Below are 27,840 nucleotides of genomic sequence, written 5' to 3' on the forward strand. Positions count from 1 at the left end.
GCCTGCGCCCATTCTATTAAACCAAGAACGGCCTGGGATCCAGGGAAGAAGACAGAACGGGAAGAAGAAGATCAGAGGAACCGAAACAACCTGCGAGAGTGAAAAAGAGACCAATAGCAATCGTAAAAGTCACGGTTATCCACCTTAGTTTTTGTCGGTAAAGGATATTGCTATGACAATGAACCAGTGCGTGCACGGGATGATCTATCTGGCGGTTCTGGTGGCGTTTGTCGCCTGTGACGCCCCTCCGGTACCGTTAGATGACATCGTGATTGAGAAAACGTTCGTGCCGGAGCAGTGCGGGCGCGCTGTGAAAGTAGGGGACTATGTCCGTTACCACTATAACGGCATGTTCCCCGATGGAAAGAAGTTTGATTCCAGGTATCGTTTTCTTTTCTTTTCTTTCCCTCTCCCTTCCTGCAGTTCCTGCATGCAGTGAGTGGCGTGCACGTCTATAAACTCATGTGCAAGTTTTATCACCGGGTCGCCCAAACAGCCACGCAGGCAGAGAGAGAGAGAGAGAGATGGAGAGATTGTAATGTTTACTGTTCATTTTTGATTGATTATTTCACTTTTGTTTATTATCAATTTCACTTGCTTTGGTAATGTAAACAATGTTTCCCATGCCATTAAAGCCCTTTGAATTGCATTGGGGGAGAGAGAGAGAGCAGTTCAGTCAGAGAGAGAGAGAGAGCAGTTCAGTCAGAGAGAGAGAGAGAGAGAGAGATGTTCAGAGAGAGACAGACTCTGCTTCAGTCTCCAAGCCTGAACTGAAGAATAACTGGATTTAACGTATCACTCCAGAGAAAACAGTTCCTATTATATTATGATGTACCAGCTGCATCTACTGTCTCTATTACAATATGACAGACTAGCTGCATCTACTGTCTCTATTATATTATGACAGACTAGCTGCATCTACTGTCTCTATTATATTATGACAGACTAGCTGCATCTACTGTCTCTATTATATTATGACAGACTAGCTGCATCTACTGTCTCTATTATATTATGACAGACTAGCTGCATCTACTGTCTCTATTATATTATGACAGACTAGCTGCATCTACTGTCTCTATTATATTATGACAGACTAGCTGCATCTACTGTCTCTATTATATTATGACAGACTAGCTGCATCTACTGTCTCTATTATATTATGACAGACTAGCTGCATCTACTGTCTCTATTATATTATGACAGACTAGCTGCGTCTACTGTCTCTATTATATTAGAACAGACTAGCTGCATCTACTGTCTCTATTATATTATGACAGACTAGCTGCATCTACTGTCTCTATTATATTATGACAGACTAGCTGCATCTACTGTCTCTATTATATTATGACAGACTAGCTGCATCTACTGTCTCTATTATATTATGACAGACTAGCTGCGTCTACTGTCTCTATTATATTATGACAGACTAGCTGCATCTACTGTCTCTATTATATTATGACAGACTAGCTGCATCTACTGTCTCTATTATATTATGACAGACTAGCTGCATCTACTGTCTCTACTTTATTATGACAGACCAGCTGCATCTACTGTCTCTACTTTATTATGACAGACCAGCTAGATCTACTGTCTCTACTTTATTATGACAGACCAGCTGCATCTACTGTCTCTATTATATTGTGACAGACCAGCTGCATCTACTGTCTCTATTATATGATGACAGACCAGCTGCATCTACTGTCTCTATTATATTACGACAGACCAGCTGCATCTACTGTCTCTACTTTATTATGACAGACCAGCTAGATCTACTGTCTCTACTTTATTATGACAGACCAGCTAGTTCTATCTCTCCTGCTACTAAATACACCGGCTGATACTGTATACCTGACCCGCTGTAGGTCATGAACACACAGGTATAACCTCCATGTGTGTGAGGGTAGGCCATGAACACACAGGTATAACCTCCAGGTGTGTGAGTGTAGGTCATGAACACACAGGTATAACCTCCAGGTGTGTGCGTGTAGGTCATGAACACACAGGTATAACCTCCAGGTGTGTGAGTGTAGGCCATGAACACACAGGTATAACCTCCAGGTGTGTGCGTGTAGGTCATGAACACACAGGTATAACCTCCAGTTGTGTGAGTGTAGGTCATGAACACACAGGTATAACCTCCAGGTGTGTAAGTGTAGGTCATGAACACACAGGTATAACCTCCAGGTGTGTGAGTGTAGGTCATGAACACACAGGTATAACCTCCAGGTGTGTAAGTGTACGCCATGAACACACAGATATAATCTCCAGGTGTGTGAGTGTACGCCATGAACACACAGGTATAACCTCCAGGTGTGTGAGTGTAGGCCATGAACACACAGGTAGGTATAACCTCCAGGTGTGTGAGTGTAGGTCATGAACACACAGATATAACCTCCAGGTGTGTGAGTGTAGGTCATGAACACACAGGTATAACCTCCAGGTGTGTGAGTGTAGGTCATCAACACACAGGTATAACCTCCAGGTGTGTGAGTGTAGGTCATGAACACACAGGTAGGTATAACCTCCAGGTGTGTGAGTGTAGGTCATGCACACACAGGTATAACCTCCAGGTGTGTGAGTGTAGGTCATGAACACACAGGTAGGTATAACCTCCAGGTGTGTAAGTGTAGGTCATGCACACACAGGTATAACCTCCAGGTGTGTGAGTGTAGGTCATGCACACACAGGTATAACCTCCAGGTGTGTGAGTGTAGGTCATGAACAACATAACAGGTGAGGTATAACACAGGTATAACCTCCAGGTGTGTGAGTGTAGGTCATGCACACACTCCAGGTGTGTAAGTGTAGGTCATGCACACACAGGTATAACCTCCAGGTGTGTGAGTGTAGGTCATGCACACACAGGTATAACCTCCAGGTGTGTGAGTGTAGGTCATGAACACACAGGTAGGTATAACCTCCAGGTGTGTGAGTGTAGGTCATGCACACACAGGTATAACCTCTAGGTGTGTGAGTGTAGGCCATGAACACACAGGTATAGTCTCCAGGTGTGTAAGTGTAGGTCATGAACACACAGGTATAACCTCCAGGTGTGTAAGTGTAGGTCATGAACACACAGGTATAACCTCCAGGTGTGTGAGTGTAGGTCATGAACACACAGGTATAACCTCCAGGTGTGTGAGTGTAGGCCATGAACACACAGATATAATCTCCAGGTGTGTGAGTGTAGGCCATGAACACACAGGTATAACCTCCAGGTGTGTGAGTGTAGGCCATGAACACACAGATATAATCTCCAGGTGTGTGAGTGTAGGTCATGAACACACAGGTATAATTTTCAGGTGTGTGAGTGTAGGCCATGAACACACAGGTAGATATAACCTCCAGGTGTGTGAGTGTAGGTCATGCCAGGCCAGCAAACTGATCAGGTTAAACATCCCATTAATAGGTCATTTAGTCATTCTTGTAAACTGTTGGGCTGAAGTAGACCAGTAGGTTTCAGCATCAATGTGCACTGAGATGTGGTTGGCCGGTGTAGTAGTTCAGACCTGGTGATGCGGCATGTTATTCAGTCTCACCACAGCCAAGCAATGACGGCTGACTGGACAGAGAGCTACATATGACTGACTGACTGACTGACTGACTGGCTGACTGACTGGACAGAGAGCTACATATGACTGACTGGCTGACTGGCTGACTGACTGGCTGACTGGCTGACTGACTGGCTGACTGACTGGCTGACTGGCTGACTGACTGGCTGACTGACTGGCTGACTGGCTGACTGGTTGACTGACTGACTGGCTGACTGGCTGACTGACTGGCTGACTGAGAATATTAGTGTTTTCCTTGTTTCTTCTCTCTCTGTCTTTTTTGCTTGAGATTTTGGCAGCTCCCATAACGTTGTGTGTGTGTGTGTGTGTGTGTGTGTGTGTGTGTGTGTGTGTGTGTGTGTGCGTTGCAGCTATGACCGCGGTAGCACCTACAATGTTTATGTGGGTAAGAAGCAGCTGATTGAAGGGATGGACAGAGCTCTGGTAGGGATGTGTGTCAACGAGAGACGCCTGGTCACCATCCCCCCACAACTGGCCTATGGGAAGGAAGGATACGGTAAGCTCATAACATTTTTTATTTGATTGATTTATTTATTTTACCTTTATTTAACTAGGCAAGTCAGTTAAGAACAAATTCTTATTTTCAATGACGGCCGAGGAACAGTGGGTTTACTGCGTATGACATTACTTAGAACATAGTTTACAAAACCCAATGGAACTTATTCAACTTTATACGTGAGGTTTGGGAGAAAATAGATCTCAGCTCTTCTCCTCTAATCAATCAACATCTACATTTACATTTACATTTAAGTCATTTAGCAGACGCTCTTATCCAGAGCGACATGGACTCAACTGATCATCTGTCACTTATTTATTTACATTGAACCTTTATTTAACTAAGGCAAAGTCAGTTAGGAACAAATTCTTATTTACAATGACGGCCTACTGGGAACAGTGGGTTTAACTGCCTTGTTCAGGAATGCAGAACGACAGATTTTTGTCAGGTCAGGGATTCGATCCAGTAACCTTTCGGTTACTAGTACAACGCTCTAACCACTAAGCTACTTGCCGCACCTGTAATCTGTGTGTTTAGCTGCCAACATTGTGAAATCATAGCTTTTAACATGGTTATAATATAGCTTACGGTAGACCTATAACATGGTTATAACAGCTTACGGTAGGCCTATAACATGGTTATAACATAGCTTACGGTAGGCCTATAACGTGGTTATAACATAGCTTACGGTAGGCCCATAACATGGTTATAATATAGCTTACGGTAGGCCCATAACATGGTTATAACAGCTTACGGTAGGCCCATAACATGGTTATAACAGCTTACGGTAGGCCCATAACATGGTTATAACATAGCTTACAGTAGGCCCATAACATGGTTATAACAGCTTACGGTAGGCCCATAACATGGTTATAACATAGCTTACAGTAGGCCCATAACATGGTTATAACATAGCTTACAGTAGGCCTATAACATGGTTATAACATAGCTTACAGTAGGCCCATAACATGGTTATAACATAGCTTACAGTAGGCCCATAACATGGTTATAACATAGCTTACAGTAGGCCTATAACATGGTTATAACATAGCTTACGGTAGGCCCATAACATGGTTATAACAGCTTACGGTAGGCCCATAACATGGTTATAACATAGCTTACAGTAGGCCCATAACATGGTTATAACAGCTTACGGTAGGCCCATAACATGGTTATAACATAGCTTACAGTAGGCCTATAACATGGTTATAACATAGCTTACAGTAGGCCCATAACATGGTTATAACATAGCTTACAGTAGGCCCATAACATGGTTATAACATAGCTTACGGTAGGCCCATAACATGGTTATAACATAGCTTACAGTAGGCCTATAACATGGTTATAACATAGCTTACGGTAGGCCCATAACATGGTTATAACAGCTTACGGTAGGCCTATAACATGGTTATAACAGCTTACGGTAGGCCCATAACATGGTTATAACATAGCTTACAGTAGGCCTATAACATGGTTATAACATAGCTTACAGTAGGCCCATAACATGGTTATAACATAGCTTACAGTAGGCCTATAACATGGTTATAACATAGCTTACGGTAGGCCCATAACATGGTTATAACATAGCTTACAGTAGGCCTATAACATGGTTATAACATAGCTTACAGTAGGCCCATAACATGGTTATAACATAGCTTACAGTAGGCCCATAACATGGTTATAACATAGCTTACAGTAGGCCTATAACATGGTTATAACATAGCTTACGGTAGGCCCATAACATGGTTATAACAGCTTACGGTAGGCCCATAACATGGTTATAACATAGCTTACAGTAGGCCCATAACATGGTTATAACAGCTTACGGTAGGCCCATAACATGGTTATAACATAGCTTACAGTAGGCCTATAACATGGTTATAACATAGCTTACAGTAGGCCCATAACATGGTTATAACATAGCTTACAGTAGGCCCATAACATGGTTATAACATAGCTTACGGTAGGCCCATAACATGGTTATAACATAGCTTACAGTAGGCCTATAACATGGTTATAACATAGCTTACGGTAGGCCCATAACATGGTTATAACATAGCTTACAGTAGGCCTATAACATGGTTATAACATAGCTTACGGTAGGCCCATAACATGGTTATAACATAGCTTACGGTAGGCCTATAACATGGTTATAACATAGCTTACAGTAGGCCTATAACATGGTTATAACATAGCTTACGGTAGGCCCATAACATGGTTATAACAGCTTACAGTAGGCCCATAACATGGTTATAACAGCTAACGGTAGGCCCATAACATGGTTATAACATAGCTTACAGTAGGCCTATAACATGGTTATAACATAGCTTACGGTAGGCCCATAACATGGTTATAACAGCTTACGGTAGGCCTATAACATGGTTATAACAGCTTACGGTAGGCCCATAACATGGTTATAACATAGCTTACAGTAGGCCTATAACATGGTTATAACATAGCTTACAGTAGGCCCATAACATGGTTATAACATAGCTTACAGTAGGCCTATAACATGGTTATAACATAGCTTACGGTAGGCCCATAACATGGTTATAACATAGCTTACGGTAGGCCTATAACATGGTTATAACAGCTTACGGTAGGCCCATAACATGGTTATAACATAGCTTACGGTAGGCCCATAACATGGTTATAACAGCTTACAGTAGGCCTATAACATGGTTATAACATAGCTTACAGTAGGCCTATAACATGGTTATAACATAGCTTACGGTAGGCCCATAACATGGTTATAACATAGCTTACGGTAGGCCTATAACATGGTTATAACATAGCTTACGGTAGGCCCATAACATGGTTATAACATAGCTTACAGTAGGCCTATAACATGGTTATAACAGCTTACGGTAGGCCTATAACATGGTTATAAACATTGGTCTGTCTTGTCTGTGTGATGACGAACACAGGTAGAAGCTGTAGCTCTGGGCTCCGGATGCAGTTGGCGGTTGGGTCTATGGGGTCGCACGAGGATGTGTTTGTGTGTAGGCCTGTGTACAGCATGTCTGTGTACAGTATTCATAAAACAGACAGAGGAAGGAGGACAGGAAGTGGGCGGTCTCGGCTCCATGTGGAATCGGCCCACTCTGACATCACAGACCAGGAAGTGGGCGGTCTCGGCTCCATGTGGAATCGGCCCACTCTGACATCACAGACCAGGAAGTGGGCGGTCTCGGCTCCATGTGGAATCGGCCCACTCTGACATCACAGACCAGGAAGTGGGCAGTCTCGGCTCCATGTGGAATCGGCCCACTCTGACATCACAGACCAGGAAGTGAGCGCTGCCTGGAGCCAGGCTGTTTGTTACTTTGCACAGGGCAGGCTGAGCTAGCTGCTGTCACTGAATATCAGATCAATCAGCTGGTTGACAGATTAGTGTTGCAAGAAGCTCAGACCAACCCTCTACAACTAACACAGAGAGGAGGAGTCCTGTTGTAGGCGGTACCCTCGTTTACAGGGGAGAGCACAGTGTCAGGAGTGTGTTTGTCCATATTAGTGTATGTGTGTGTGTATAATAGCATGTTGTTGTGCGTATAAAGAGGTCATCAAGCGGATTGGTTGGTTTTGCACGAGGAGAGATTAGAACAGGAATGTGTGGCCTGACTTGACATGTAGAGACCGGTAAAGAGAGAGAACGCGAGATGGGGGGAGGGGGCGTGTAAGGACAGGTAAATGTAGGTGTCTTTTCTATAGATTTGTGTGTGGAAGAGAGAGAGAGGGTGAGAGAGAGAGGGTGAGAGAGGGTGAGAGGCACAATAGCCATAACATGGCATTTTAAACATCTCTATTTCTTTGAGTGCAATGCCTACTGTTCATTTGTATGGTAATTTCACCTTGTTTTTATTATCTATTTCACTTGCTTTGGCAATATGGTTCCCATGCCAATAAAGCCCTTTGAAATGAATTGAATTGAGAGGAAGAAAAGTAGGAGAAGAAGGTGAGCGGGGGGGAGGGAGAGCCGGGGGGGAGGGAGAGCCGGGAGAGGGAGCCGGGAAAGGGAGCCGGGGAGGGGAGGGAGAGCCGGGGAGAGGGAGAGCCGGGGAGGGAGACCCGGGGAGGGAGAGCCGGGGAGGGAGAGCCGGGGGAGGGAGACCCGGGAGGGAGAGCCGGGGAGGGAGAGCCCGGGAGGGAGAGCCGGGAGAGGGAGCCGGGAGGGAGAGCCGGGGAGGGAGAGCCCGGGGAGGGAGAGCCGGGAGGGAGAGCCGGGGAGAGGGAGCCGGGGAGGGAGAGCCCGGGAGGGAGAGCCCGGGGGGGAGAGCCGGGAGAGGGAGCCGGGAGGGAGAGCCCGGGAGGGAGAGCCGGGGGGGAGGGAGAGCCGGGAGGGAGAGCCGGGGGAGAGGGAGCCGGGGAGGGAGAGCCCGGGGAGGGAGAGCCGGGAGAGGGAGCCGGGGAGGGAGAGCCGGGAGGGAGAGCCGGGAGAGGGAGCCGGGGAGGGAGAGCCGGGGGAGGGAGAGCCCGGGAGGGAGAGCCGGGAGGGAGAGCCCGGGAGGGAGAGCCCGGGAGGGAGAGCCGGGAGGGAGAGCCGGGGAGGGAGAGCCGGGAGAGGGAGCCGGGGAGGGAGAGCCCGGGGAGGGAGAGCCGGGAGAGGGAGCCGGGAGGGAGAGCCGGGAGGGAGAGCCGGGAGAGGGAGCCGGGGAAGGAGAGCCGGGGAGGGAGAGCCCGGGGAGGGAGAGCCGGGGAGGGAGAGCCCGGGGAGGGAGAGCCGGGGAGGGAGAGCCGGGGAGGGAGAGCCCGGGGGGGAGAGCCGGGGAGAGGGAGCCGGGGAGGGAGAGCCGGAGAGTTGGAGGGAGAAGCAGTCTTTGCCAGCAGAGAGAACAACTGTCAACTCACCAGTATGAATTGAATCACAACCACCCTCAACTTCTCTCCCCCTTCTCCACCCTTCCTCTTCCCCTCCTCTCATCTTCCCTCCCCCCAAAACAATGTCTTTGGCCTGTTTATAAACTGTGATTAAGTACCTTCAAAGATGTTCATCTGACGAGTCTAACATTGAGAGAAAGAAAGAGAAAGGAGAGAGGAAGTAGAGAGAGGGGATGAGAGAGAGAGAGAGAGAGAGAGAGAGAGAGATGAGAGACGGGATAAGAGAAGAGAAGGTGAGAGAGAGGGGATGAGAGAGACAGGATAAGAGAAGAGAAGGTGAGAGAGAGGGGATGAGAGAGACAGGATAAGAGAAGAGAAGGTGAGAGAGAGGGGATGAGAGAGACAGGATAAAAGAAGAGAAGGGGAGAGAGAGGGATGAGAGAGACAGGATAAAAGAAGAGAAGGGGAGAGAGAGGGATGAGAGAGACAGGATAAGAGAAGAGAAGGTGAGAGAGGGGATGAGAGAGACAGGATAAGAGAAGAGAAGGTGAGAGAGAGGGGATGAGAGAGACAGGATAAGAGAAGAGAAGGTGAGAGAGAGGGGATAAGAGAGACAGGATAAGAGAAGGTGAGAGAGAGGGGATGAGAGAGACAGGATAAGAGAAGAGAAGGTGAGAGAGGGGATGAGAGAGACAGGATAAGAGAAGAGAAGGTGAGAGAGAGGGGATAAGAGAGACAGGATAAGAGAAGGTGAGAGAGAGGGGATGAGAGAGACAGGATAAGAGAAGAGAAGGTGAGAGAGAGGGGGTAAGAGAGACAGGATAAGAGAAGAGAAGGTGAGAGAGGGGATGAGAGAGACAGGATAAGAGAAGAGAAGGTGAGAGAGAGGGGATGAGAGAGACAGGATAAGAGAAGAGAAGGTGAGAGAGAGGGGATGAGAGAGACAGGATAAGAGAAGAGAAGGTGAGAGAGAGGGGATGAGAGAGACAGGATAAGAGAAGAGAAGGTGAGAGAGAGGGGATGAGAGACACAGGATAAGAGAAGGTGAGAGAGAGGGGATGAGAGAGACAGGATAAGAGAAGGTGAGAGAGAGGGGATGAGACAGACAGGATAAGAGAAGAGAAGGTGAGAGAGAGGGGATGAGAGAGACAGGATGAGAGAAGGTGAGAGAGAGGGGATGAGACAGACAGGATAAGAGAAGAGAAGGTGAGAGAGAGGGGATGAGACAGACAGGATAAGAGAAGAGAAGGTGAGAGAGAGGGGATAAGAGAGACAGGATGAGAGAAGAGAAGGTGTGAGAGAGGGGATGAGAGAAGAGAAGGTGAGAGAGAGGGGATGAGACAGACAGGATAAGAGAAGAGAAGGTGAGAGAGAGGGGATGAGAGAGACAGGATAAGAGAAGGTGAGAGAGATCAAATGTAACTCTGTCATTCTTCCTTAATCCAGGTGATGTCATCCCTTCAGACGCAATCCTCAATTTTGACGTTCTGTTGTTGGACGTGTGGAACCCTGACGACGGGGTTCAGAGTGAGACGTACTACACCCCTGAGAACTGCTCTAGGAAGGTAGAGGTGTCAGACTACGTACGATACCACTACAATGGAACACTGCTGGACGGAACACTGTTCGACTCCAGGTGAGACACACTACACACTACTAACACACACTACTAACACACACTACTAACACACACTACACACTACTAACACACACTACTAACACACACTACTAACACACACTACTAACACACACTACACACTACTAACACACACTACTAACACACACTACACACTACTAACACACACTACACACTACTAACACACACTACTAACACACACTACACACTACTAACACACACTACTAACACACACTACACACTACTAACACACACTACTAACACACACTACACACTACACACTACTAACACACACTACTAACACACACTACACACTACTAACACAAACTACTAACACACACTACACACTACTAACACACACTACTAACACACACTACACACTACTAACACACACTACTAACACACACTACACACTACTAACACACACTACACACTACTAACACACACTACACACTACTAACACACACTACACACTACTAACACACACTACTAACACACACTACACACTACTAACTCACACTACTAACACACACTACACACTACTAACACACACTACACACTACTAACACACACTACTAACACACACTACACACTACTAACACACACTACACACTACTAACACACACTACACACTACTAACACAAACTACTAACACACACTACACACTACTAACACACACTACTAACACACACTACTAACACACACTACACACTACTAACACACACTACTAACATACACTACACACTACTAACACACACTACTAACATACACTACACACTACTAACACACACTACACACTACTAACACAAACTACTAACACACACCACACACTACTAACACACACTACTAACACACACTACACACTACTAACACACACTACTAACACACACTACACACTACTAACACACACTACTAACATACACTACACACTACTAACACACACTACTAACACACACTACACACTACTAACACACACTACACACTACTAACACACACTACTAGCACACACTACACACTACTAACACACACTACACAATACTAACACACACTACTAACACACACTACTAACACACACTACACACTACTAACACACACTACACAATACTAACACACACTACTAACACACACTACACACTACTAACACACACTACTAACACACACTACACACTACTAACACACACTACACACTACTAACACACACTACTAACACACACTACACACTACTAACACACACTACACACTACTAACACACACTACACACTACTAACACACACTACTAACACACACTACACACACTACACACTACTAATACACACTACACACTACTAACACACACTACACTCTACTAACACACACTACTAACACACACTACACACTACGAACACACACTACACACTACTAACACACACTACACACTACTAACACACACTAGGAGAGGGGGTGATGATAGAGGAGAGGGGGTGATGATAGAGGAGAGGGGGTGATTATATAGGAGAGGGGGTGATGATAGAGGAGAGGGGGGTGATGATAGAGTAGAGGGGGTGATGATAGAGGAGAGGAGGGTTATGATAGAGGAGAGGAGGGTTATGATAGAGGAGAGGGGTGATGATAGAGGAGAGGGGGTGATTATATAGGAGAGGGGGTGATGATAGAGGAGAGGGGGTGATGATAGAGGAGAGGGGGTGATGATAGAGAGAGGGGGGTGATGATAGAGGAGAGGGGGTTATGATAGAGGGAGAGGGGTGATGATAGAGGAGAGGGGGGTGATGATAGAGGAGAGGGGTGATGATAGAGGAGAGGGGTGATGATAGAGGAGAGGGGGTGATGATAGAGGAAAGGGGTGATGATAGAGGAGAGGGGGTGATGATAGAGGAGAGGAGGTGATTATATAGGAGAGGGGGTGATGATAGAGGAGAGGGTGATGATTATATAGAAGACAGGGTGATGATAGAGGAGAGGGGGTGATGATAGAGGAGAGGGGTTGATAGAGGAGAGGGGGTGATGAAAGAGGAGAGGGGGTGATGATAGAGGAGAGGGGTGATGATAGAGGAGAGGGGGTGATTATAGAGGAGAGGGGGTTGATAGAGGAGAGGGGGTGATGAAAGAGGAGAGAGGGGGTGATGATAGAGGAGAGGGGGTGATGATAGAGGAGAGGGGGTGATGATAGAGGAGAGGGGGTGATGATAGAGGAGAGGGGGTGATGATAGAGGAGAGGGGGTGATGATAGAGGAGAGGGGGTGATGATAGAGGAGAGGGGTGATGATAGAGGAGAGGGGGTGATGATAGAGGAGAGGGGGTGTTGATAGAGGAGAGGGGTGATGATAGAGGAGAGGGGGTGATGATAGAGGAGAGGGGGTGATGATAGAGGAGAGGGGGTTGATAGAGGAGAGGGGGTGATGATAGAGGAGAGGGGGTGATGATAGAGGAGAGGGGGTGATTATATAGGAGAGGGGTGATGATAGAGGAGAGGGGGTGATAGAGGAGAGGGGGTGATGATAGAGGAGAGGGGTGATGATAGAGGAGAGGGGGTGATGATAGAGGAGAGGGGGTGATGATAGAGGAGACAGGGTGTTGATAGAGGAGAGGGGGTGATGATAGAGGAGAGGGGGTGATGATAGAGGAGAGGGGGTGATGATAGAGGAGAGGGGGTGATGATAGAGGAGAGGGGGTGATTATATAGGAGAGGGGGTGATGATAGAGGAGAGGGGTGATAGAGGAGAGGGGTGATGATAGAGGAGAGGGGGTGATGATAGAGGAGAGGGGGTGATGATAGAGGAGAGGGGGTGATGATAGAGGAGACAGGGTGTTGATAGAGGAGAGGGGTGATGATAGAGGAGAGGGGGGGTGATGATAGAGGAGAGGGGGTGATGATAGAGGAGAGGGGGTGATTATATAGGAGAGGGGGTGATGATAGAGGAGAGGGGGTGATGATAGAGGAGACAGGGTTATGATAGAGGAGAGGAGGGTTTATGATAGAGATAGAGGAGGGGGTGATAGACTAGAGGGGGTGATGATAGAGAGAGGTGGGTGATTATATAGGGAGAGGGTGATGATAGAGGAGAGGGTGATGATAGAGGTGAGGGTGATGATTATATAGGAGAGGGTGATGATAGAGGAGAGGGTGATGATAGAGGAGAGGGGGTGATGATAGAGGAGAGGGGGTGTTGATAGAGGAGAGGGGGTGATGATAGAGGAGGAGGGTGATGATAGAGGAGAGGGGTGATGATAGAGGAGGGGGTGATGATAGAGGAGAGGGGGTGATGATATAGGAGAGGGGTGATGATAGAGGAGAGGAGGGTGATGATAGAGAGAGGAGGGTGATGATAGAGGAGAGGGGGTTATGATAGAGGAGAGGGGGTGATGATAGAGGAGAGGGTGATGATAGAGGAGAGGGGGTGATGATAGAGGAGAGGGGTGATGATAGAGGAGAGGGGTGATGATAGAGGAGAGGAGGGTGATGATAGAGGAGAGGGGTGATGATAGAGGAGAGGGGGTGATGATAGAGGAGAGGGGGTGATGATAGAGGAGAGGGGGTGATGATAGAGGAGAGGGGGGTGATAGAGGAGAGGGGGTGTTGATAGAGGAGAGGGGGTGATGATAGAGGAGAGGAGGGTGATGATAGAGGAGAGGGGTGATGATAGAGGAGAGGGGGTGATGATAGAGGAGAGGGGGTGATGATATAGGAGAGGGGGTGATGATAGAGGAGAGGAGGGTGATGATAGAGGAGAGGAGGGTGATGATAGAGGAGAGGGGGTTATGATAGAGGAGAGGGGGTGATGATAGAGGAGAGGGGGTGATGATAGAGGAGAGGGGGTGATGATAGAGGAGAGGGGGTGATGATAGAGGAGAGGGGGTGATGATAGAGGAGAGGGGGTGATGATAGAGGAGAGGGGTGATGATAGAGGAGAGGGGGTGATGATAGAGGAGAGGAGGGTGATGATAGAGGAGCGGGGTGATGATAGAGGAGAGGGGTGATGATAGAGGAGAGGGGGGTGATGATAGAGGAGAGGGGGTGATGATAGAGGAGAGGGGGTGATGATAGAGGAGAGGGGGTGATGATAGAGGAGAGGGTGATGATTATATAGGAGAGGGTGATGATAGAGGAGAGGGTGATGATAGAGGAGAGGGGGGTGATAGAGGAGAGGGGGTGTTGATAGAGGAGAGGGGGTGATGATAGAGGAGAGGAGGGTGATGATAGAGGAGAGGGGGTGATGATAGAGGAGAGGGGGTGATGATAGAGGAGAGGGGGTGATGATAGAGGAGAGGGGGGTGATGATATAGGAGAGGGGGTGATGATAGAGGAGAGGAGGGTGATGATAGAGGAGAGGAGGGTGATGATAGAGGAGAGGGGGTTATGATAGAGGAGAGGGGGTGATGATAGAGGAGAGGGGTGATGATAGAGGAGAGGGGGTGATGATAGAGGAGAGGAGGTGATTATATAGGAGAGGGGTGATGATAGAGGATAAGAGCGTCTGCTAAATGACTTAAATGTAAATGTAATGTAAATGATGATAGAGGAGAGGGGGTGATGATAGAGGAGAGGGGGTGATGATAGAGGAGAGGGGGGTGATGATAGAGGAGAGGAGGGTTATGATAGAGGAGAGGGGGTGATGATAGAGGAGAGGGGGTGTTGATAGAGGAGAGGGGGTGATGATAGAGGAGAGGGGGTGATGATAGAGGAGAGGGGGTGATGATAGAGGAGAGGAGGGTTATGATAGAGGAGAGGGGGTGATGATAGAGGAGAGGGGGTGATTATATAGGAGAGGGGGTGATGATAGAGGAGAGGGGGTGATGATAGAGGAGAGGTGGGTGTTGATAGAGGAGAGGGGGTGATGATAGAGGAGAGGAGGGTTATGATAGAGGAGAGGGGGTGATGATAGAGGAGAGGGGGTGTTGATAGAGGAGAGGGGGTGATGATAGAGGAGAGGGGGTGATGATAGAGGAGAGGGGGTGATGATAGAGGAGAGGGGGTGATGATAGAGGAGAGGAGGGTTATGATAGAGGAGAGGGGGTGATGATAGAGGAGAGGGGGTGATGATAGAGGAGAGGGGGTGTTGATAGAGGAGAGGGGGGTGATGATAGAGGAGAGGGGGGTGACATTTAGTCTGTCTTCTATGACATATTTGCTCATACCCTCCCCATCTCCCCCCACCCCCTCTCTCCCCCCCCTGTAGCCACACCCGTTTGCGTACCTACGACACCTATGTGGGGATTGGCTGGCTGATCGCTGGCATGGACCAGGGCCTTCTGGGCATGTGTGTTGGGGAGAGACGCATCATCACCATGCCCCCTTCGCTAGGATACGGATCAAACGGAGATGGTAAGTGGGTGCTGCTGGGTAATAGAGTTCTTTCTGAGTGTTTTCCCAGTACAGGCCTCTCTAATACTGTTGGACCAGAGATGGCATCTTCAGTGTGAAGCTCTCTCTGTCTCTGTCTCTGTCTCTCTCTCTCGCCCTCTCTCTCTCTCATTCTCTCTTTCTTTCTCCTCCTCTCCCTCTCATCCCTCCATCCCCACCCCTCTTTCCCTCTCTAGGTAGTGATATCCCTGGCCAGGCTTCCCTGGTGTTTGATGTAGTCCTCTTGGACCTCCATAACCCTAAAGACGGCGTCACTATAACCAACCAGGACATACCTCAACCCTGCCTCAGGAAGAGTATATCTGGGGACTTTATCAGATACCACTATAACGGATCACTACTGGACGGGACCTTCTTCGACTCCAGGTTAGGAAGAGTGAGAGAGAGAGTGTGTGTGTGTGTGTGTGTGTGTGTGTGTGTGTGTGTGTGTGTGTGTGTGTGTGTGTGTGTGTGTGTGTGTGTGTGTGTGTGTGTGTGTGACTTCATAAATATTATATAAACACTGCTCCTCTATTTCCTTGTGGTCCTGCTGCATTGTGTTTATCGTTCATATGTAATTATTATTTTGTCCTCAAGGTGGCAGTATAACCTTACAAACTAAAATAGACTGAAATTAGTTTCTCATAAGATTTACTGAATGAATCCAAACAGTACAAGAAAAATGGCACTCTAAGTTCAGACTGAATAAGAATCTAGATATTAAGGAAATGTTGAATTTAGAATCTAGATATTAAGGAAATGTAGAATTTAGAATCTAGATGTAAAGGAAATGTAGAATTTAGAATCTAGATGTAAAGGAAATGTAGAATTTAGAATCTAGATATTAAGGAAATGTAGAATTTAGAATCTAGATATTAAGGAAATGTTGAATTTAGAATCTAGATATTAAGGAAATGTAGAATTTAGAATCTAGATGTGTAGAATTTAGAATCTAGATGTAAAGGAAATGTAGAATTTAGAATCTAGATATTAAGGAAATGTAGAATTTAGAATCTAGATATTAAGGAAATGTTGAATTTAGAATCTAGATATTAAGGAAATGTAGAATTTAGAATCTAGATATTAAGGAAATGTAGAATTTAGAATCTAGATATTAAGGAAATGTAGAATTTAGAATCTAGATATTAAGGAAATGTAGAATTTAGAATCTAGATATTAAGGAAATGTAGAATTTAGAGCTTCTTTATGTTTTAATATGTTGGTAACTGATTGTACCGCGTGTCGTTCTGTACATGTGATTAATTGTCCTCTGTTGTTGAATACCACAGTTACTCTCGTAACCGTACCTATGACACGTACGTGGGTAAGGGCTCTTTGATTGGTGGGATGGACGAGGGCCTGATCGGAGTCTGCATTGGAGAGAGAAGACGCATCACCATCCCACCTCACCTCGGATACGGAGAGGAGGGTACAGGTATGTAGAAAACAGTGTTTGTGCGTGAGTGCGTGTGTTTAGGTTTTCAGTGTACCGTTGTTGATGGAACGTAGATTTCATCGTCTATTTCCTCTTATTTACTGACCTCTGACAATCTCCCCTCTCATCTCCTCCTCTCTCCCTCCCCTCTCATCTCCTCTTCTCCCCCTCACCTCCCCCCTCACCTCCCCTCTCATCTCCTCCTCTCTCCCTCACCTCTCCCCTCTCATCTCCTGTACTCTTCTCCCCCCTCACCTCTCCCCTCTCATCTCCTGTACTCTTCTCCCCCTCACCTCTCTCCTCTCGTCTCCTGTACTCTTCTCCCCCTCACCTCTCCCCTCTCCTCCTCTCCCCCTCATCTCCTGTACTCTTCTCCCCTCACCTCTCCCCTCTCGTCTCCTGTACTCTTCTCCCCCTCACCTCTCCCTCTCCTCCTCTCCTCCTCTCCTCTCCCCTCTCCTCTTCTCCCCCTCACCTCTCCCCCTCTCCTCCTCTCCCCCTCACCTCTCCCCCTCTCCTCCTCTCCCCCTCACCTCTCCCCGCTCCTCCTCTCCTCCTCTCCTCTCCCCTCTCCCCTCTCCTCTCCCTCTCCTCCTCTACTCCTCTCTCCCCCTCACCTCTCCCCCTCTCCTCCCCCTCTCTCCCCCTCACCTCTCCCCTCTCCTCCCCTCCCCCTCCCCTCTCCCCTCTCCTCCTCTCCCCCTCACCTCTCATCCCTCTCCTCTTCTCCCCCTCACCTCTCCCCTCTCCTCCTCTCCCCTCACCTCTCATCTCCTGTACTCTTCTCCCCCTCACCTCTCCCCTCTCCTCCTCTCCCCTCACCTCTCATCTCCTGTACTCTTCTCCCCCTCACCTCTCCCCTCTCCTCTTCTCCCCCTCACCTCTCCCCTCTCCTCCTCTCCCCCTCACCTCTCCCCTCTCCTCCTCTCCCCCTCACCTCTCATCTCCTGTACTCTTCTCCCCCTCACCTTTCCTCTCCTCCTCTCCCCCTCACCTCTCATCTCCTGTACTCTTCTCCCCCTCATCTTCCTCTCCTCCTCTCCCCCTCACCTCTCATCCCTCTCCTCTTCTCCCCCTCACCTCTCATCTCCTGTACTCTTCTCCCCCTCACCTCTCCCCTCTCCTCCTCTCCCCCTCACCTCTCATCTCCTGTACTCTTCTCCCCCTCACCTCTCCCCTCTCCTCCTCTCCCCCTCACCTCTCATCTCCTGTACTCTTCTCCCCCTCACCCTTCCCTCTCCTCCTCTCCCCTCACCTCTCATCTCCTGTACTCTTCTCCCCCTCACCTCTCCCCCTCTCCTCCTCTCCCCTCACCTCTCATCTCCTGTACTCTTCTCCCCCTCACCTTTCCTCTCCTCCTCTCCCCTCACCTCTCATCTCCTGTACTCCTCTCCCCCTCACCTCTCCTCCTCTCCCCCCCCTCACCTCTCCCCTCTCCTCCTCTCCTCTTCCTCCTCCCCTCACCTCTTCCCTCTCCTCCTCCCCTCCTCTCCCCTCCTCCCTCTCCTCTTCCCTCTTCTCCTCTCCCCTCACCTCTCATCTCCTGTACTCTTCTCCCCCTCACCTCTCCCCTCTCCTCCTCTCCCCCTCACCTCTCCCCTCTCCTCCTCTCCCCTCACCTCTCATCTCCTGTACTCTTCTCCCCCTCACCTCTCCCCTCTCCTCCTCTCCCCCTCACCTCTCATCTCCTGTACTCTTCTCCCCTCACCTTTCCTCTCCTCCTCTCCCCTCACCTCTCATCTCCTGTACTCTTCTCCCCCTCACCTCTCCCCTCTCCTCCTCTCCCCTCACCTCTCATCTCCTGTACTCTTCTCCCCCTCACCTTTCCTCTCCTCCTCTCCCCTCACCTCTCATCTCCTGTACTCTTCTCCCCCTCACCTCTCCCCTCTCCTCCTCTCCCCCTCACCTCTCCCCTCTCCTCCTCTCCTCTTCACTCCTCCCCTCACCTCTCCCTCTCCTCCTCTCCTCCTCCTCCCCTCTCCTCTTCCCTCTCCTCCTCTCCCCTCACCTCTCCCCTCTCCTCCTCTCCCCCTCACCTCTCATCTCCTGTACTCTTCTCCCCCTCACCTTTCCTCTCCTCCTCTCCCCCTCACCTCTCATCTCCTGTACTCTTCTCCCCCTCACCTCTCCCCTCTCCTCCTCTCCCCCTCACCTCTCATCTCCTGTACTCTTCTCCCCCTCACCTTTCCTCTCCTCCTCTCCCCCCTCACCTCTCATCTCCTGTACTCCTCTCCCCCTCACCTCTCCCCTCTCCTCCTCTCTCCCCCTCACCTCTCCCCTCTCCTCCTCTCCTCTTCACTCCTCCCCTCACCTCTTCCCTCTCCTCCTCTCCACTCCTCCCCTCTCCTCTTCCCTCTCCTCCTCTCCCCCTCACCTCTCATCTCCTGTACTCTTCTCCCCCTCACCTCTCCCCTCTCCTCCTCTCCCCCTCACCTCTCCCCTCTCCTCCTCTCCCCCTCACCTCTCATCTCCTGTACTCTTCTCCCCCTCACCTCTCCCCTCTCCTCCTCTCCCCTCACCTCTCATCTCCTGTACTCTTCTCCCCTCACCTTTCCTCTCCTCCTCTCCCCCTCACCTCTCATCTCCTGTACTCTTCTCCCCCCTCACCTCTCCCCTCTCCTCCTCTCCCCTCACCTCTCATCTCCTGTACTCTTCTCCCCCTCACCTTTCCTCTCCTCCTCTCCCCTCACCTCTCATCTCCTGTACTCTTCTCCCCCTCACCTCTCCCCTCTCCCTCCTCTCCCCCTCACCTCTCCCCTCTCCTCCTCTCCTCTTCACTCCTCCCCTCACCTCTCCCTCTCCTCCTCTCCACTCCTCCCCTCTCCTCTTCCCTCTCCTCCTCTCCCCTCACCTCTCCCCTCTCCTCCTCTCCCCCTCACCTCTCCCCTCTCCTCCTCTCCCCCTCACCTCTCCCCTCTCCTCCTCTCCTCTTCACTCCTCCCCTCACCTCTTCCCTCTCCTCCTCTCCACTCCTCCCCTCTCCTCTTCCCCTCTCCTCCTCTCCCTCCTCCCCTCTCCTCCCCTGTCCTGCCCTTTCCTCTCCTCTCCCCTCTCATCCTCTCTCTCCTCTCCTTTCCACTCCTCCTCTCTCTCGTCTCCTTTTCTCTCCTCATTTCCATCTCCTCTCCTCTCCTCTCCTCTCCTCTCCACTTCCTCCCTCCCTCCCTCCCTCCCTCCCTCCCTCCCTCCCTCCCTCCCCCTCCCTCCCTCCCTCCCTCCCTCTCATTTCCTCTCCTCTCTCCCCTCCCCTTTCCTCTCCCTCTCTCCCCTCACCTTTCCCCTTGTCTCTCTCATCTCTCTTGTCTCCTCTACTCCCCTGCCCTTACTCCCCTCCCTCCCTCGTCTCCTCCCCTCCCCCCTCCCCACTCCTCTCCCCCTCCCCTCCCCTCCCCTCTCTCCCTCCAGGTACTAAGATCCCAGGTTCTGCTGTCTTGGTGTTTGATATCCATATCATAGACTTCCACAACCCATCAGACACAGTGGTGATCACTACCAACTATAAACCAGAGGTGTGTGAGACGCTGGCTAAGAAAGGAGACTTTGTTAAATACCACTACAACGCTTCACTAATGGATGGATCCTTTATCGACTCCACGTGAGTAGAAAGATGAAGACACACACATACACAAACGCACACATACACACCTACACATACACACACGCACACATACACACCTACACATACAGACACACATACACACACACAGTTGAAGTTGGAAGTTTACATACATTTAGGTTGGAGTCATTAAACCTCGTTTTTCAATCCCTCCACAAGTGTTTTGTTAACAAACTATAGTTTTGGCAAGTCGGTCAGGACATCTACTTTGTGCATGACGCAAGTAATTTTTCCAACAATTGTTTACAGACAGATTATTTCACTTATAAATTCACTGTATCACAATTCCAGTGGGTCAGAAATGTACATACACTAAGTTGACTGTGCCTTTAAACAGCTTGGAAAATTCCAGAAAATGATGTCATGGCTTTAGAAGCTTCTGATAGGCTAATTGACATCATTTGAGTCAGTTGGAGGTGTACCTGTGGATGTATTTCAAGGCCTACCTTCCAACTCAGTGCCTCTTTGCTTGACATCATGGGAAAATCAAAAGATATCAGCCAAGAAAATCGTAGACCTCCACAAGTCTGGTTAATTTTTTTGGAGCAATTTCCAAACGCCTGAAGGTACCAAGTTCATTTGTACAAACAATAGTACGCAAGTATAAAAACTACGGGACCACGCAGCCGTCATACCGCTCAGGAAGGAGACACGTTCTGTCTCCTAGAGATGAACGTACTTTGGTGCGAAAAGTGCAAATTAATCCCAGAACAACAGGACCTTGTGAAGATGCTGGAGGAAACGAGTAGAAAAGTATCTATATCCACAGTAAAACTAGTCCTATATCGACATAACCTGAAAGGCCGCTCAGCAAGGAAGAAGCCACTACTCCAAAACCACCATAAAAAAAGCCAGACTACGGTTTGCAACTGCACATGGGGACAAAGATCATACTTTTTTGGAGAAATGTCCTCTAGTCTGATGAAACAAAAATAGAACTGTTTGGCCATAATGACCATCTTTATGTTTGGAGGGGAATTGGGGAGGCTTGAAAGCCGAAGAACCCCATCCCAACCGTGAAGCACGAGGGTGGCAGCATCATGTTGTGGGGGTGCTTTGCTGCAGGAGGGACTGGTGCACTTCACAAAATAAATGGCATCATGAGGTAGGAAAATGATGTGTATATATTGAAGCAACATCTCAAGTCATCAGTCAGGAAGTTAAAGCTTGGTTGCAAATGAGTCTTCCAAATGGACAATGACCCCAAGCATACTTCCAAAGTTGTGGCAAAATGGCTTAAGGACAACCAAGTCAAGGTATTGGAGTGGCCATCACAAAGCCCTGACCTCAATCCTATAGACAATTTGTGTGCAGAACTGAAAAAGCGCATGTGAGCAAGGAGGCCTACAACCTGACTCAGTTCCACCAGCTCTGTCAGGAGGAATGGGCCAAAATTCACCCAACTTATTGTGGGAAGCTTGTGAAAGGCTACCCGAAACGTTTGACCCAAGTTAAACAATTTAAAGGCAACGCTACCAATGCTACCAAAAAGAGTGTAAATAAACGTTTGACCCACTGGGAATGTGATGACATATTCTGACATTTCTCATTCTTAAAATAAAGTGGTGATTCTAACTGACCTAAGACATGGAATTGTTGCTAGGATTTAATGTCAGGAATTGTGAAACTGAGTTTAAATGTATTTGGCTAAGGTGTATGTAAACTCCCGACTTCACGTACACACACACACCTACACACACATACACGCCCGCACACACACATACACAAATACACACACATACATATACACAAATACACACACACATGCACGCACGCACGCACACACACGCGCACGCGCACACACACACACATACACACACATATACACACACACCCACATACACACATATATACAGTCTCACACACACACATACACACACACACACACACACACACACACACACACACACACACACACACACACACACACACACACACACACACTATCTTCTAACAATCTCTCTCTCTCCAGATATAACTATGGGAAGACATATAACATTGTGCTGGGAGCCAACCAGGTGGTTCCTGGGATGGAGGAAGGGCTGAAGGAGATGTGTGTTGGAGAGAGAAGACACCTGGTCATACCTCCTCACCTGGGCTACGGAGAGAGGGGAGTGGGTGAGTTTCACACACACACACACACACACACACACACACACACACACACACACACAGACAGACAGACAGACAGACAGACAGACAGACAGACAGACACATACACACACACACACACACACACACAGACACACACAGACAGACAGACACACACACACACACACACACACACACACACACACAGACAGACAGACAGACACACAAACACACACATACACACACACACACAGACACACACACACACACACACACACACACACACACACACACACACACACACACACACACACACACTAGCAGTTATTAACCCAATGTCTATGTGTATGTATTAGATGGTGAGGTGCCGGCCAGTGCTGTCCTGGTCTTCGACATCGAGATGATCGAGATGGAGGCGGGCCTCCCTGACGGGTACATGTTCATCTGGAACGAGGAGGTATCAGCTGACCTCTTCACCGAGATGGACGCAGACAAGGACCTACAGGTGTTGGCCTCAGAGGTACTCATCACGGCTAAATCCCGCCCTCAACTACATGCTAATAGACATACACATGACACCGTGGATCCTTCTGTATCTCAACTGGACAGAGTATGGCTGTATCTCAGTAGTCTCAAATGGCCTCCTCTCCTTCATCTGTTCTGATTGAAGACCACTGGACAGAGTCTGGCTGTATCTCAGTAGTCTCAAATGGCCTCCTCTCCTTCATCTGTTCTGATTGAAGACCACTGGACAGAGTCTGGCTGTATCTCAGTAGTCTCAAATTACCTCCTCTCCTTCATCTGTTCTGATTGAAGACCACTGGACAGAGTCTGGCTGTATCTCAGTAGTCTCAAATTACCTCCTCTCCTTCATCTGTTCTGATTGAAGACCACTGGACAGAGTCTGGCTGTATCTCAGTAGTCTCAAATTACCTCCTCTCCTTCATCTGTTCTGATTGAAGACCACTGGACAGAGTCTGGCTGTATCTCAGTAGTCTCAAATTACCTCCTCTCCTTCATTTGCACTGATCTGTAAACACAAGACAAGTGAAAGCAGTGGAATGGAAGCCTTGTGCCTTTTATTTCACCAGTTCATTTAAATCAGTCCAGAAGGAGAGGAGACCATCGAGTTATGATTAACCGAGGCAACTGGCTAACCAATTCACAATTCTCCCTCTCTCCCTCCCTCCCCCCTCTCTCCCTCTCCACCCCCCCCCCCCCCATCCTTCTCTCCAGTTCTCAGACTATATCCTGCGTCAGGTGAACGAGGGTAAAGGTCGCCTTGCCCCTGGGTTTAACGCAAATCTCATCATCGAGAACATGTTCTCCAACCAGGACCGTAATGGAGACGGAAAGATCACTGAGGAGGAGTTCAAACTGAAGGCCGACGAGACACCACACGACGAGTTATAAGACAGACTAGACCCCACACGACCAGCTATAAGACAGACTAGACCCCACACGACGAGCTATAAGAGAGACTAGACCCCACACGACGAGCTATCAGACAGACCCCACACGACGAGCTATAAGACAGACTAGACCCCACACGACCAGCTATAAGAGAGACTAGACCCCACAAGACCAGCTATAAGAGAGACTAGACCCCACACGACGAGCTATAAGACAGACTAGACCCCACAAGACCAGCTATAAGAGAGACTAGACCCCACAAGACCAGCTATAAGAGAGACTAGACCCCACAAGACCAGCTATAAGAGAGACTAGACCCCACAAGACCAGCTATAAGAGAGACTAGACCCCACAAGACCAGCTATAAGAGAGACTAGACCCCACACGACGAGCTATAAGACAGACTAGACCCCACAAGACGAGCTATAAGACAGACTAGACCCCACAAGACGAGCTATAAGACAGACCCCACACGACGAGCTATAAGAGAGACCCCACACGACGAGCTATAAGACAGACTAGACCCCACAAGACGAGCTATAAGACAGACCCCACACGACGAGCTATAAGACAGACCAGACCCCACAAGACGAGCTATAAGACAGACCCCACACGACGAGCTATAAGAGAGACCCCACACGACGAGCTATAAGACAGACTAGACCCCACAAGACCAGCTATAAGAGAGACTAGACCCCACAAGACCAGCTATAAGAGAGACTAGACCCCACAAGACCAGCTATAAGAGAGACTAGACCCCACAAGACCAGCTATAAGAGAGACTAGACCCCACAAGACCAGCTATAAGAGAGACTAGACCCCACACGACGAGCTATAAGACAGACTAGACCCCACAAGACGAGCTATAAGACAGACTAGACCCCACAAGACGAGCTATAAGACAGACCCCACACGACGAGCTATAAGAGAGACCCCACACGACGAGCTATAAGACAGACTAGACCCCACAAGACGAGCTATAAGACAGACCCCACACGACGAGCTATAAGACAGACCAGACCCCACAAGACGAGCTATAAGACAGACCGCACACGACGAGCTATAAGAGAGACCCCACACGACGAGCTATAAGACAGACTAGACCCCACAAGACCAGCTATAAGAGAGGGACAGGGTTTATGAGGGGGCTTATATGGTGACCGTATAAGACAAAGAGGGTGTGTGTGTTTGTGCTTGTGAATGTGTGAATGTGTGTGGGTGTGTGTATCAGACCTGGTTTCAAATACTATTTCAAATATCTCAATTACTTTCACATACACATACTTTCGAAGTAAGTATTCAGATATATTTTATTTGAAAAGACAAGTAGTTGAATATTTTATTGTATTTGGAAATAAACTTGGAAAGTATTTGAAAATACTCAAATCCACTTACCCAAATACACTCCCATGCATTTAACTCAAATACAATTTGGTAAACTATTTTGTTTCTTACAAATAACTATTAAAATACTCAAATAAAAGTACTTGTTTTGGGCTGTTGTATTAGAAAATACTCAAATATTCAGAAAAAGTATTTTAAATACCAGATGCTCATGTATTTGAACACAGGTCTGTGTGTGTGTGTGTGTGTGTGTGTGTGTGTGTGTGTGTGTGTGTGTGTGTGTGTGTGTGTGTGTGTGTGTGTGTGTGTGTGTGCGGAGGGTGGTGGGTGGCGGGGGGAGGGGGTGAGCTGTTGTTGTTGTTGTTGTTGATGATGATGATGATGTGCCTTTTTTTTTTACCTTCTCTGGCATCACAGAGTGTGTTTTTTAAATTTTATTTTTGTAAATGAAGATTCATGTTCACGTGGTTGGTTTTGTGTTTGTCTCTTTAATCAGTTTCTTAACTCTTGCGAGAATAAGTGCCTGCCTATTTTGGTTGTGACGTAAACTCTTCGCTGTGTTCAGCTGATCCGAGGATCTTCCATGTTTAATAGTTAGTGCTCCTGAATTCTTCTCCGTTCTGTTGGTCAAACTGTTTTTATTTGATATATTGTATCCCGGTGACATCACAAATTGGCATAACTTCACCAAATATGTCTTAATAGAGTACAATTACAGTTACAGTACTATTTACTGATTACAGTACTATTGAAATAGTGGTTGTAAAAACAAACACCATGATAGATGAACAGTTAGGTGATTTCAGAATTTCTGGTACAGTACTATAATTCTGTTCTGTCCATTGGAGCTAACATGTGTGTGTGTGTGTGTGTGTTTTAGTTAGGGTTGGCCATTGATTCAGGTGCTAAAACAGTGTTTCCATTCATTGTTTTCATGTGTACAAACTCTTCCTGTATTCCCTGATGTCTAAGCCAATCACAGTACAGGACTACACATCCGTAGTCATTCAGCTGCCCACTCACAACACTGAAGTCTCCTATGCAACATGTACCTAAATGTTAGTACCACTATCAGGCAGTTCACATTGTTTAACGTTTCCCCCCCAATAGCTTGTGTTCTAATTCCTCTATGCTCGGCACACACATCTCACTTGCCACGGCTTCGGCTGTGTTTTTGTGTGTGATTTTGTGTGTGTGTGTGTGTGTGTGTGTGTGTGTGTGTGTGTGTGTGTGTGTGTGTGTGTGTGTGTGGTGTGTGTGTGTGTGTGTGTGTGTGATTTTGTGTGTGTGGTGTGTGTGTGTGTGTGTGTGTGTGTGTGTGTGTGTGTGTGTGTGTGTGTGTGTGTGTGTGTGTGTGTGTGGTGTGTGTGTGTGTGTGATTTTTGTGTGTGTGTGTGTGTGTGTGTGTGTGTGGTGTGTGTGTGTGTGGTGTGTGTGTGTGTGTGTGTGTGTGTGTGTGTGTGTGTGTGTGTGTGTGTGTGTGTGTGTGTGTGTGTGAGTGGTGTACGTGTGTGTATTTGCAACAGTTGAGTTTGTTTACTATCCGATACCTCTGTTAATGATGATGCTGTTAAGGACAGTTTGAATAAATGAAATAAATAAATAAACATTCCAACCCTTTTACAACATGACCGTCTGTCTCTCCTTACGCTGTGTGTGTGTGTGTGTGTGTGTGTGTGTGTGTGTGTGTGGTGGGAGCTGCGAGGCTGGAATAAAAGGCAGAACAGCCAGGGTCGACAGGAGTGGAGGGAGAGAGGAGGAGTAAGGAGAGAGAAAGGAAGTGCAGGTTTGAAGTGAAGATAAGAGACATCGAGGACACCAGAACAGAAACAGTTGAATTCCAAGTGTGGAGGGCGTCAGGAGGGCGATGCATGACACGGCCCGCTACCAAAATCTGCAGTCTCTCCTTCACTGCAAACGCGTTTACCCTCGCAAGGCTGCAGGCCCAGACGACATCCCCAGACGCGTCCTCAGAGCATGCGCAGACTAGCTGGCTGGTGTGTTTATAGACATATTCAATCAATCCTTACCCCCGTCTGCTGTTCCCACATGCTTCAAGAGGGCCACCATTGTTCCTGTTC

At 48.2% G+C, this 27,840-nt stretch overlaps 1 protein-coding gene across 1 annotated transcript; it reads left to right on the forward strand.

The window, feature by feature from the left end:
* On the forward strand, positions 1–27,387 carry LOC115125367 (peptidyl-prolyl cis-trans isomerase FKBP9-like). Its single transcript, XM_065020228.1, has 10 exons — positions 1–381; positions 3,923–4,068; positions 10,333–10,522; positions 15,697–15,842; positions 16,058–16,247; positions 17,150–17,295; positions 20,701–20,890; positions 22,884–23,029; positions 23,359–23,522; positions 24,239–27,387. Exons 1-10 carry the CDS (start codon positions 173–175, stop codon positions 24,413–24,415), a joined length of 1,704 nt encoding a protein of 567 aa, XP_064876300.1. The 5' UTR covers positions 1–172; the 3' UTR covers positions 24,416–27,387.
* The last annotated feature ends 453 nt before the right edge of the window (positions 27,388–27,840 follow it).

Source organism: Oncorhynchus nerka, linkage group LG7, assembly GCF_034236695.1.
Source record: "Oncorhynchus nerka isolate Pitt River linkage group LG7, Oner_Uvic_2.0, whole genome shotgun sequence".
NCBI classification, from domain to species: domain Eukaryota; kingdom Metazoa; phylum Chordata; class Actinopteri; order Salmoniformes; family Salmonidae; genus Oncorhynchus; species Oncorhynchus nerka.